General features: G+C 44.1%; 1 protein-coding gene across 4 annotated transcripts in view; it reads right to left on the bottom strand.

Moving 5' to 3' along the window:
• Positions 1 to 11,977, bottom strand: part of LOC139999529 (ubiquitin carboxyl-terminal hydrolase 42-like) — a 28,529-nt gene that overhangs the window by 14,082 nt on the left and 2,470 nt on the right. For 3 of the 4 annotated variants that reach the window (XM_072027999.1, XM_072028000.1, XM_072027998.1), the window contains exons 3-4: positions 2,542 to 4,369; positions 720 to 957 (exon numbers count right to left, since the gene is read on the bottom strand). In XM_072027999.1, the coding sequence (XP_071884100.1) occupies positions 720 to 957; positions 2,542 to 2,709 (406 nt within the window). In that variant the 5' untranslated portion in view covers positions 2,710 to 4,369. Of the gene's footprint in view, positions 1 to 719; positions 958 to 2,541; positions 4,370 to 11,977 lie in introns of those variants that run through there. The other variant, XM_072028001.1, reaches the window with a different exon arrangement.

Genomic DNA, 11,977 nt, shown 5'->3' with positions numbered 1-11,977 from the left:
AGATTTTGTTTGTTTGTTTCTAAGAAAGGTATTTAAAAAAATACTATTCTGCAGGAGCACCTAGAGGAGCTAGCTACAATCGCAGCCAGAAAAACTTATTGCAGACAGCTTTAATACCGCCAAATTCAAATTGGCTGGTCAACACAATGTTTTGGGGAAAAAAAAAACAAAACAAACAACTTTCGTCAACCATTTTAATTTTTCTAAGGCAAGGCTAACTGCCATTCTGTTTGTAGTACCTAATGCCAAGTTCCTCTCCATCTATAATCTTTAACCTGATTAACTCAACTACTGTTTTTTTCCTTATTATAACTTAAACCACAAGCTTAGACTTGAAATTATACGGAAAAAAGGTAAAAAGTAGTAACTAGGAATGACGGTACCCCTACAGATACCAGATCTTTTCCTGAGCAATGTTATCATTCAAAAAACGTGTGAAAAATGGAAGCTGTGAATAGCAACAATCAAACACTTTTCTTTGCAAAACGGAAAAGACATGGATGAATCTGTGCATTACACAAAGCTCCCCAGATTTCTCTGTTGACTGTAAATATATCAAAATTAATTTCTGTAACATCAGTCACTTCAGCTGCCTCAGGGGATTTGCTTTTGAAGTCTTTGTTCACACTAGTCCCCTTCTCTATCAGTGCAACAAGTAAGAACTGCATTTTCTACTTTTGCTTTGAAGAAAATGGAGTCAGGATAAAGCTCACACTTACTTAGATCTCTTGGGGCAAAAGCCTTAGATTTTTCAGATGATCTACAGTAAAAAGCACCTCCACGTCCTTGGGCCACAGAGACTTGGCTTGAATCTTCTGCAGGCGGTATCTGGCCCCAGTTTGCGGTGCGTGACATCAGTATTTTAGTACTTGGTTTCTTGGATTTGCCAGACCGCCTTGAAGAGGGCTTTTTAGACTTTGAAGATTTGGGCTTCTTAACTACGGTCATTGTTGACATCTGCGACAGAGACAGAAGTTCTGGTTGACGTAAGAATATCAAGAAGCATTCCAAGAAGAAAAGAGTAGCAGAAGTCCTGTCACTTAATCTCAAAGAAACAGCCTTAAGAACTAAATCGCTGGTATGAATGATTTAAAAAGAATCCCCAAACTAAACACACAAAGTGAAAATTTCCATCTAAACTCTATCGGTATTACTTTTAGCTTCTGCAGAACTAGTGGCTGATGCCATTTCTTTCACTTCCGTAGGATTTTAATCCATTACAACTCTGGAGTCTTTTTAATATAAAAATGTAGAAGACATTCTCTGAGGGGAATCAGTTATTTATTGATTTCCAGAGTTGCACAATTATCTGTTAATTATTACCTATGATCTAATAGATAATTGTTGCAATTATCTATTGCTGGCGTTAGTAACGGAACACTATTACTTCACTGCCTGCGTTTTTCTGTTTCGTGTGCACAAAGGTACCCAGAACTCACTGCTCCTTTTCTTCTGTCTTTCCAGGGATCGCCCTCTACCTCACTGTCTACTGCACCAATCATGAGGGGGTTGTTGTTATTCTATAATGAGCCTAGCTTTTAAATACACCTTTTCTGGGCGTCACTTTGTGATAGCAAGTTAATTTGTGAGAGCTCCTCAGTCTACATCATGTGGTCGCTTTTTCCAGGTGAAAAAGCGGAGCCGTAAGTGGCAGTACACTAAAGCCCTGGCATGTTGAGATCCAAGAAGAGAGATGTTTGGCCTTCCTTCTCACTCCTGGGAACCATATACCTCAAAACCCACAGAGGATGGGCTATATCTCAGAGAAATCTTGGGAAAGGAGAGCATGAAGAGCACGTTTGCAAATTTATTTCTCCCTGGGCTTCTTCTGCTTCTCCAAGAAATACAAGTTTGAATAGAACTTTGGCAGCAGTACTTCTGGTGTTTTACTCCTACCACATTTAAAACTCCTACAAAAAACTGAAACGTTAGACTAAAAAGCAGCTCTTTCCGTTCTGCTTTCTAAAGTTGCACGTTTTCCTCATGCAAAACAACAGGGGAATGTAAGCTAGAAACGGAAATGCTGAATGTAAAACAAAACAAAACAAACCTCAGCCCTCCAGGACAAAAGCCAATAACTGCTACAAAGTCCTTTTTAAAATGCTGATTAGGTTTCAAGGTGATACCGCTTTAAATAAGCATAATTGTGTGTCCGTAGGCAGAAGCTGAATAATGACAGGATGAACTTCTATACTTCATGTTTTGTTACTGTCTTACTGTAGCACACAGGGACTTGTTACCTGTAGGGAAACCACTAACCTAATGGAGGGTTTAAAACATAAGCTAGTTTGTTATACCAAAATGACTGAGAGAACAAAGCATAAAGTGCTTTCAGATTTCTAGCACGCCTTGATTGCTATCCATTAAACTTCACACACGTTAAACAAAACACAGTAAATAAGAAAACTCCTAGTCCCACAGCTGGCAAATTGTGTGCAGAGGTTGTAACTAGAACTTTTTTCCCTTGACATTTTACATTTAAGATTGATTTTAAATCCATTCTATACACACTTCCCGTTCCTGAAAAAACAATACGCAAACCTGAAAAATGCATTTACACGAGAAATGAAGTCGTCCTTGTCCGATTGGAAGACTAAGGTGACAGCTCCTGGGCTCAGGGATTTTCAGATAAGCTCCGATCTTCACCAGTGACAGCTCCTTTTTTCGGATTGAAAGAGAAAATGTTTCAGCAACACACTGAAAACACATTTAAGGGACAAGAAACAAAATCAAGACTGCAGTGAGAAGGAGAAAAGAAAAACAATACTGGGGAAGAAGAAAGGAAAAGGAAAAGGAAAAGGAAAAGGAAAAGGAAAAGGAAAAGGAAAAGGAAAAGGAAAAGGAAAAGGAAAAGGAAAAGGAAAAGGAAAAGGAAAAGGAAAAGGAAAAGGAAGAGGAAGAGGAAGAGGAAGAGGAAGAGGAAGAGGAAGAGGAAGAGGAAGAGGAAGAGGAAGAGGAAGAGGAAGAGGAAGAGGAAGAGGAAGAGGAAGAGGAAGAGGAAGAGGAAGAGGAAGAGGAAGAGGAAGAGGAAGAGGAAGAGGAAAAGGAAAAGGAAAAGGAAAAGGAAAAAAGGAAAGGCCTTGATCTTTATACTGACCAATGAGATAAGCCTTACACATTTTTAAGTTTATTTTTGACAACTGATTGAGGCATTACCAGGTATTAAGTACGATTCAAGAGCAAATATTAACACTAGAAAGAAGAAATCCGATCCACCACCACTTTTTCAAAATACATCCATTTCTAATGTGGAGATAACGTCTCTCTGACAAGGTAGTAGAAAAACTGTAAATACCGACAGAGCTTCCTCTCCCGATGTTCCATATACATACCGATGCTGTTCCTACACCTACGCTCTGAGCATAAATTTATGTTGACATGAGTATCGGGTGTTACTCCTCTCTTTGTTTGTCTTGAGAGACACACCTCTTGTCCACTGAAAAGTAAACTCAAGATTCCAGATCAGTTAAGACAGTTGCTATCCCCCCATTCAGAGTTCTGCAGCAGCACTGTTCAGATGTGTTTAGCAGTCTCTTTAGAAAACGTTATCACTTAGGACCTGCTTCTCAGTAGGTACGCGTTTGGCCTCCGCTTAGCGGAGAGTCAATCCCAGCTTAAGCTTTCGTACAAGAGCCCCTTCACGAAACGGACTTGGGCCCTGACATAACTGAGCTTAACCTTTAACCTTGAAGCTTCCTTAAAGAAGGAAGCAGCACCCAGGCCAGGAAATAGAAATTAATCGTCACTTTACCCTGAAACGCAGTGAGCTATTCTGTGCTGGCAGGATTGCTGCCGGGCTGGCCGACGAGGCGGCGGGCAGCTCCCCGGGGCCACAGGGCCTGTCACAGGGAGCCACCGGGGGTCTCCAAGGTCCGGGAACAGTGGCAACAGCGGGGACAGAGGGGACAGCAGCGACAGCAGCAGCCACCTCAGCCAGGGCCGTCTCCACAACCGCCACAACGGCCTCGGAACGCCGCCGAACTCGGAGCTCCAGCGTGACGCCTTTTGAACCTGGCCGCTGGAAGGACCTGCTTTTTGACTCTCCTTCTCTTCACTAGGAGCATGTTCCCTCTTGCTTTGGTAATGCTCTTTCTCAGTGTTTTTAGTCTTGTCCTTTCTACCTTGGCATCTCTCTGCAATAGATGAGGAGGAAAGCTTTTTAGAGCTACATTCAGTGTCACACTTGAGAGAGGAAGTTTGCCGCAATTTCTCACCAGGCTCAGAAGACTCTTTGCCGTACAAAACGTTTTCTTTTGAAATGAGGTCACGTTCTTTTGATCTTCTTGGTTTCTCCTTGTCTCCACCGTCATCACATTGGTACTGTGCGAGGTATTCATCCTTCCCAGTAGATTTCAGAGGGTCCGTGACACTGCACAAAATAAAATCACATTTCTCACTTCTGCTGAAGGATGTGAAGATTAACAGTAAAACCTTCCAAAGGCAAACAAACAAACAAAAACCTCCGGACTACAGGAACACTCGCAAAGATATGCCATTTAGAAACCTCTCCTGCGATTAGGACACCTTCTCCAGCTCCCAGAAAAAGTGTTTTTTCCCCTCGTGCTTCTGAACCCATTGCACTAAAAATGCAAACGCATCTGTCTCCCTCCACATGCTGCTGCTCTGAATAAGAGCCAGAAGATTCAAAACCACCCTATTTGGTCTCCCCACATAGCCGAAAAAAACACCAGTTGAAACAGAGTTTTCTACCTCTCTCCCAAGAATTTACATTCACATATCCTGTGACTGCAAAAATAGAAGGCGGGGCTCAGGAAGAACAGCCAGTGTTGGAAATGAAAAAAAGCAGCCTCTTTCTTCAGAGTCTTAAGCCTATGCTACTAAGAAAAACAAAACAAAACAAAACAAAACAAGAGGAGAGGAGAACAGCAGTGGGAAATTTACCTGTTCTCCAGGTGTTCAATTGCAAAGCCTCCTCTGGAGGATCAACAGCTGTGAATTCAGCGTGCTTAGGAGAAATTAGATCTACGTCTGAACCACAACTATTTCAGTAGCATCACTAACTTATGTTACTCTGAAGAAGCAGTCAGCACCCTTTCTATGTTAGGAAATAGCTGAACACAGTCTGTTATTCACAGGAATTATTCAGGCAGGCTTCTTTAGGAAGGCTGGGTTTCACTAGAACATTACTCCGCAAGTCCCTTCTATTCCTTTTCCCCTTAGAATCTGGGGATGTTTCAGCTAAAAAGGAGGGCAGAAACACTCTCCGTAGGTCTCCACCATGTAGTAAAACAGCGCTGCGTACCTGGTTAACCTCTGCAGCCAGCAAAGCATTGCTATTTGCAGCAGTGCCCTGACCCCAGCCTCTTGCTGAGCTCCGTCCTGTGCTGCTCGGATGCTCCCGCTGCTCAGACACGGGGGCTTAGAGAGCCACCGGGCCAGCACAAGCCCCCGAGCTCACTGTCAAACTTCACTTTTGGCATCTTTCACTTCACCAGCGCCGCCGGACGAGGAGCCCAGCAATGCCTGACGCCGCTCCGGGCTCACCTAAACGCGGGGCAGGAAATTCGGATTCAAAGCTGCGAAGGTTTTTCTTAGTGAAAGCATGGAATGAGTGGCCATCGGTGACTAACCTTACAGGAAGGCATTCACTTTGTGAATGCTGCAGTGAGTGAAGACTGAAGGCGTTTTCTGAGTGACCTAAGGAGAGCCCTCCCCGAAAAGCAGGACGTTTTATTGTCTATGTAACATCTCCTTTGAAGGCTCGAGCACGAGATCCACCAGGTTTAAAGTCTCAAGACACGGATCTGCCACCACAGAAGCAATACATTTCATCTATGTGAGGAATGTTTTAACAATTCCAATTCGTGTCCATAAATTTGTGTCCATAAAGAATAATTCTGTTTGAATCCTGTCTGCCTCTGGGCCCTGCACTGGCAATTTAATTCTTGAACCACAGATGCAGTGTGCCCCAGCCTCCCCCTCATTCCAGTCAATTTATCACGTCTTCAGAAAACACTCCTTAAATTTATGAATCTGTTTGCTTTTGTTATTCCTGACTTCTAGTTCTAACAGTTACAGGGTTTTTTTTCTGTCTTCTTCGAGATTGATTTAACACTGCTATAGATGTTATGTAGATGACTGTAAATAGCTGGGAAAGAATGTTTTAATTGCTCGTGGTCGTCAACCTGTTTGGGAGTTTCAGAACAACTGATAATAACTGGTGACTGCTGGTGACTGTTATGAGATACTATGTAGATCCTTGGTATCTGGCCAGGGGGGGCCAAGAGATTAAGAGGAAGGAAAAAGAAGCTGAAGGACGGTTGGGAGACAAGACCTGTGGAGAGTGTACAGAGAGTGTTCCATAAACTTGGAATAGTGCCGAGTAAGTACAAAGGGTGAGAGGAAGACTACGAGCCTTCAGCATGAAAGACCCCTAGAGACCCCCAGAGGAGACTGATGCGCATGCTCCAGTAGGAGGAACTGGACCCCGGAAGCTAATTATAATAATCTACTTTTTTAGAAGTAGTAATGAATATGTATTAGTCTAGGCGCATAAAAATCAGCTGCTTGATGGAACTGGTGTGTGTCCTGGTGGAGCAGAGACTCCCGGTGCACCCAGCGCTGTTTGCTTACCTCTATTCCTTTATATTCTTTTAATAAATCCTATTTTTTTATTTAATCCTAATTTGAATCCTGAGCCATTTATAACATCTACTAAGCCTAAATACCGTATTTTGCCTCCTCTGTAGGTTTAAAAAAACACGGCCACGCTTGAAGGAATGCATTCTCAGATATTCTACGTATTTACAGTGCTTTAATTAATACCACAGACATGTTGTGCTGTTTAGGGGAATTTGCAATTACATTTTCATTTCCAACCAAACGCAGCCTGACACAAATTGGGAGCAACAGGAACTAATCATCTGGAAGCCGGGATATGCATCATTCGCCATTTTCTAAGAAAATGACAAAAATATAAAACCCCAGCAGTCTGAGAACGTGAGCACTGAGGTAAAGGCCTGATCAAACAAACGCGCACAACTATGATTTGTCCTTTTAACTCAGCAAAAGTCTGCAAACTGCCATGGTAGCAAATGAGGAGAAGGAGCTGGTATTTACAGAAGTTGCAGCTGAAGATTCAGATAAACCATTCGGGTCGATGCTCCCTTCCTGCAGGTTTAAGCTGCGGTCACATCGCCTATTTCAAACCCTTTTGATTTCTACCAGTCACCCCACCTATTTTGCACGTTTTCCAATCAATGAATTCGCTACATGATTTCTGGGGCACAAGAGCAGGCCTGGTGAAGAGGAGCATGCCTGGGGCCATCATTCAATCAAATCAAAAGCGTCCAGGAGAAGCCCGGGGTGTGGTACTCACAGGGAATGTTTGCGAGCGGCCAAGTTCAGCAGAAGAGAAAAGGCAGGACTGGAAGCCCAGGGGAACGAGATGCATCTGTTGCTGCAGGCAGCCCCAGCAAAATGTTACAGCTTCACTAGCCTGGGGCATGATTCCCCCCTTCCCTTTTCGCAGCCAAGTACAATATTAGCTTGCCTTTTCTTTTTTTTTTTTTTTATTATTATTATTTTTATTTCTTTTTGCCATCGTCAGGCTGAGGCCGGCTGAGAATATTCTGTGTCTAGACTAATAAATGTTTGTGCGGATTTTGCAAGAGCGGCTTATGGGAACAGAATCCACTTTTTGTTTTCTGCTGGAGGAAAAAAAATAAAATAAAAATAAAGGAGGAGCATTAAAAGCAATCAAGCACCCCCGTGCATTTGTTTGAAATTGCATATTACGGTGCTTCTATTTTATGTGCAATCAATACATAATTTGGAAGAAAAAAATGCTTTTAAAATTCAGAGCTATCCCTGAGCAGCTAAGGTTCTCTTGGAAACTGAAGGAGGAGTCTGAAATGATTGTTCTTGTGTTTGCATCCCCCAGTGGGAAAGGCAGCACACAAGTAGAAGCCACTGTGCTTTGAGGCGGCATGAATCATTAAGAATAAAGATCCCCCCCCATTTAAACATGAGATATTAAAACTGAATCTAGGACAAAGGTAAACTAAACAGACTCCTTCCTTCCCGGGCAGTCAGTGGGTTAAATCAAATATCAAAGGGGCAACATCAACCTTACAACTTCCTCTGCCGAAATTAAAAAAAAAAATAAAGGTAACTTCTATTTTGCCTGCCCCGACCCCAATCGCATCGCCCAAATGGGTGCAAACTGCTGGGATATGTGAGGGCCCAAGCCTACATTTTCCCTTTTTCGTATTTGTTGGAGGAGGGCGGGGTATCTCCAGATGAAATGGCTGACCGAGCTTTTTATTTCCTCGCTTTGGGTGGAAATGACTGAATCTTTCCAGGCAGCGGAGCAGTGCTCGACCGACTCCCTCGGCCTCCCCGCGTGGGAAGAGCCCTGCCGGGGGCAGCCCGCGTAACCCTCAGATGCCAGCCCCATCAGGATTAGGTCCGGCAATGGGATGTTGGCTCCTCTAAGTGAGGATGCATCCTCTCGAAACACATACACAGAGATTTAAATGAGATATTCCCAAGAACACCTGCCTATTCTTTCAGCACATGTGCAAAGAGTAAATTCATTTTACTTCATTCCTCTTTTTCTCAACTCTCCCCTCCTTCCTCCGGAAGGAAACAGCCAAGCAATATTAGCAGGGCCTTCCTTTTCCCCTGGTGGAGTCCAAGAAGGCGAGAATTGAGAAAAGCGACTTGTCAGGAATCAAGTTTAAGAAGAGTGTTTGTGGACTGCGAGGTAAAATACCGGAAGCTGTAATCAGAAACACAACTTTTAACTAAAAAAAGCTTCTTTCCATTGTAAATTATTCCAGTTATTGAAATAACAAATTAGTTCTCTGCTCAGCCACAGCCTCCTCCACCAAATTTAAGTAGAACCTGCAAAGAAGTTGAAGTTGTAAAACATTTGTCAGATGCAAGGGGCAGCGCTGCGTGGGTTAGCATCACGCTCAGATGCCCACAGTACCAACAGGTGCTTTCTTTCCAGAGGCACCAGCTCCTCCAAGAGTTCCCCGCACGAAGAACTGAAGAAGCTGCAGGCAGGGTGAGCCTTCCTCAGTCCTCATCCTCACAGCGAGGAGTACTGGGGACGGGGAGCTGTGTTTCGGCTTGCTAATGTGAGGAATGTTTTAACAATTCCAATTCGTGTCCATAAATTCGTGTCCATAAAGAATAATTCTGTTTGAATCCTGTCTGCCTGGGCCCTGCACTGGCAATTTAGTTCTTGAACCACAGATGCAGTGTGTCCCAGTCTCCCCCTCATTCCAGTCAATTTATCACGTCTTCAGAAAACACTCCTTAAATTTATGAACCTGTTTGCTTTTGTTATTCCTGACTTCTAGTTCTAACAGTTACAATTTTTCTTTTCTGTCTTCTTCGAGATTGATTTAACACTGCTATAGATGTTATGTAGATGACTGTGAATAGCTGGGAAAGAATGTTTTAATTGCTCGTGAGTCGCCAACCTGTTTGGGAGTTTCAGAACAACTGATAATAACCGGTGACTGCTGGTGACTGTTATGGGATCCTTGGTATCTGGCCAGGGGGGCCAAGAGATTAAGAGGAAGAGAAAAGAAGCTGAAGGACGGTTGGGAGACAAGACCTGTGGAGAGTGTACAGAGAGTGTTCCATAAACTTGGAATAGTGCCGAGTAAGTACAAAGGGTGAGAGGAAGACTACGAGCCTTCAGCATGAAAGACCCCTAGAGACCCCCAGAGGAGACTGATGCGCATGCTCCAGTAGGAGGAACTGGACCCCGGAAGCTAATTATAATAATCTACTTTTTTAGAAGTAGTAATGAATATGTATTAGTCTAGGTGCATAAAAATCAGCTGCTTGATGTAACTGGTGTGCGTCCTGGTGGAGCGGAGACTCCCAGTGCAACCAGCGCTGTTTGCTTACCTCTATTCCTTTATATTCTTCTAATAAATCCTATTTTTTTTATTTAATCCTAATTTGAATCCTGAGCCATTTATAACACTAAGAAGCAGTAACCCCCCGAGTTTTCAGGCGGGCTCCGCTCAGCTCCCCTTGTGACTGCTGCTCGGGACACGACCCTGCCTTGCTCAGCACCCTCGACTCCAGCAGGTGCTGCTGCTGGCAGCTGCCCTATGTATACAAAAAAAAAAGAAACCAACACAGTATTTTCCTGCTTTTAAAGTATATCCCGAAGATTTACTAGGCATTGTGACGTTCTGCAGAAGCCCACAGCTGTAACTAAGGTTTGTGGGGTGTAGAGGGGCTGGGGGCTAAACAAGGCCAACAAGAGCCACATCTCCTCCCCGGTTGTCTCCCCTGTACTCTTTTTAGGACATCCAACATTCCCAGATCTCGTTTTGTCCCAGTGACCAAACAGGAGCCTGGCACTCATGCACTACGCCTTAAAACCTCTACAAACCGTGCGCCTAAGTCACAGCACTCATTATAAGTCTGTTGAGGGATTTCTTGAAACAGCAAAAATCCCATGGCTTGCTGTAGCTGAGCAAACCAAGCTACCAGGGCAACTATGAGAAGTTCCCATGACAGTGTTCCCACATCGCCCAATTGAGGAATTCAGAAAAATATTGTTACCAGTAGCTGGCTTCAAGGACAAGGTCTATGTGACTGCTAATCACAAGGGGGTTGTTTTCTTGCAGGTGGGGTTGTTTTCTTGCAGTTGTTTGTCTGAGTGCTTTTGACCAATAATCTTGTGTGAAACACTGTCCACCCCTGTTAAGTTCTCTATAAAAGTTAGGCTATTCGGGCAATAAAATGGAGCATGATCTGACTCTACTGTGTGTCTGTCGTGCTTTCGGCCGTGCTTCCTGCAACATAAGCCGGCAGCTCTTTCTGGTCTCACAAACTATATGTGGCTTGAGAGATGCTCTCCAGATTCAGGGCGCTGAACACCTGCAGCCTTTGCCATAACCATGACAAAGTTCAGGAGCTCCCTGCTGGCTCCAAGGCTGGCTCCAGCAGCGGCTTCAAGCTGTGGGTCAAGAAGGCCAAGGCACCCAACGAGAACCTGCAACACCAAGTGGCTTTCTGGAACGGCTCCAAACACAACTGGAAGCCTGTTGGTTTTTTTGGAAGTGAGCTCTTCTGGACCTGTTAGGTGCAAGCAGAAGTCAAACTTTCAAAGCATGTTTGCATCATTAAGCTCTCCATGATCCATCTCCAAGGTCTTCTAAGAGCTAGTAGCAACGTGGTCAGAGTTCTTGCCTGTTTTTCCCTTCACGTTCTCCCACGTCAGCAGCCGTGTGCTCCCTTTGGGCTGACTTCCAGAGCTGGGTAGAAAGGATCCCCTGGAAGCAGAGATGCTGCTTTATGCAACACCTTGCAGCTCACTGCACTCTGAAGGGTACACGAAAAGAGGTGAGTGGTCCTGGTGTGGTTCCTTCCAGCTCTCAGAAAGGCAAGAGAACTGGAAATGAACCATCAGCCAAAGGGAGGCATGGCGCAGCGTTACGAAATGCCATCTGGCTGCTACAGGATAAGGAAAGGAGGCATTTTTGGTGGCTCCCATCTCCACAGAAAAAGAAACAACTATTTATGCAGCAGAGTGGTTGGAGTATTTCAGGAGGCCCTGAGCTACCCCAAAAACCAACAACGAAACCACAAACCAAACCGAAACCAAACCAAACTAACATGATGGACTGCAATAAAAGATGAACATCAGAATTAATACTACCAATGACAATAAAGATGTTGAAAACTTGAGTCATCACATCCCTTGTGTAGACTGCAGGAGGAAGCACCTTTAGTGCCTGATGTGACAGTGTCAGAAAGTTAATTAACAACACCACAAAACTGGATTCCTGTGAGCACACACTCGGCAAAGGTGATACAACCGACAGCCGGACTTGAACACTGATACTGGTACCTGACTGGGAAATAGCGAGGAAACAAAGGGAGGAGGGGAAACCGTGCTATCCTGAAAATTGCATCACTTGTTTACAAGTCACCGGCAACTCCGAGGCAAACCATCTCAGGCATTTATGGATCAGTG

The sequence above is a fragment of the Anas platyrhynchos genome, chromosome 26 (assembly GCF_047663525.1).
Source record: "Anas platyrhynchos isolate ZD024472 breed Pekin duck chromosome 26, IASCAAS_PekinDuck_T2T, whole genome shotgun sequence".
Lineage (NCBI taxonomy): Eukaryota > Metazoa > Chordata > Aves > Anseriformes > Anatidae > Anas > Anas platyrhynchos.
The sequence above is the reverse complement of the archived record's forward strand: the minus strand, read 5'-3'. Positions and strand labels throughout refer to the sequence as shown.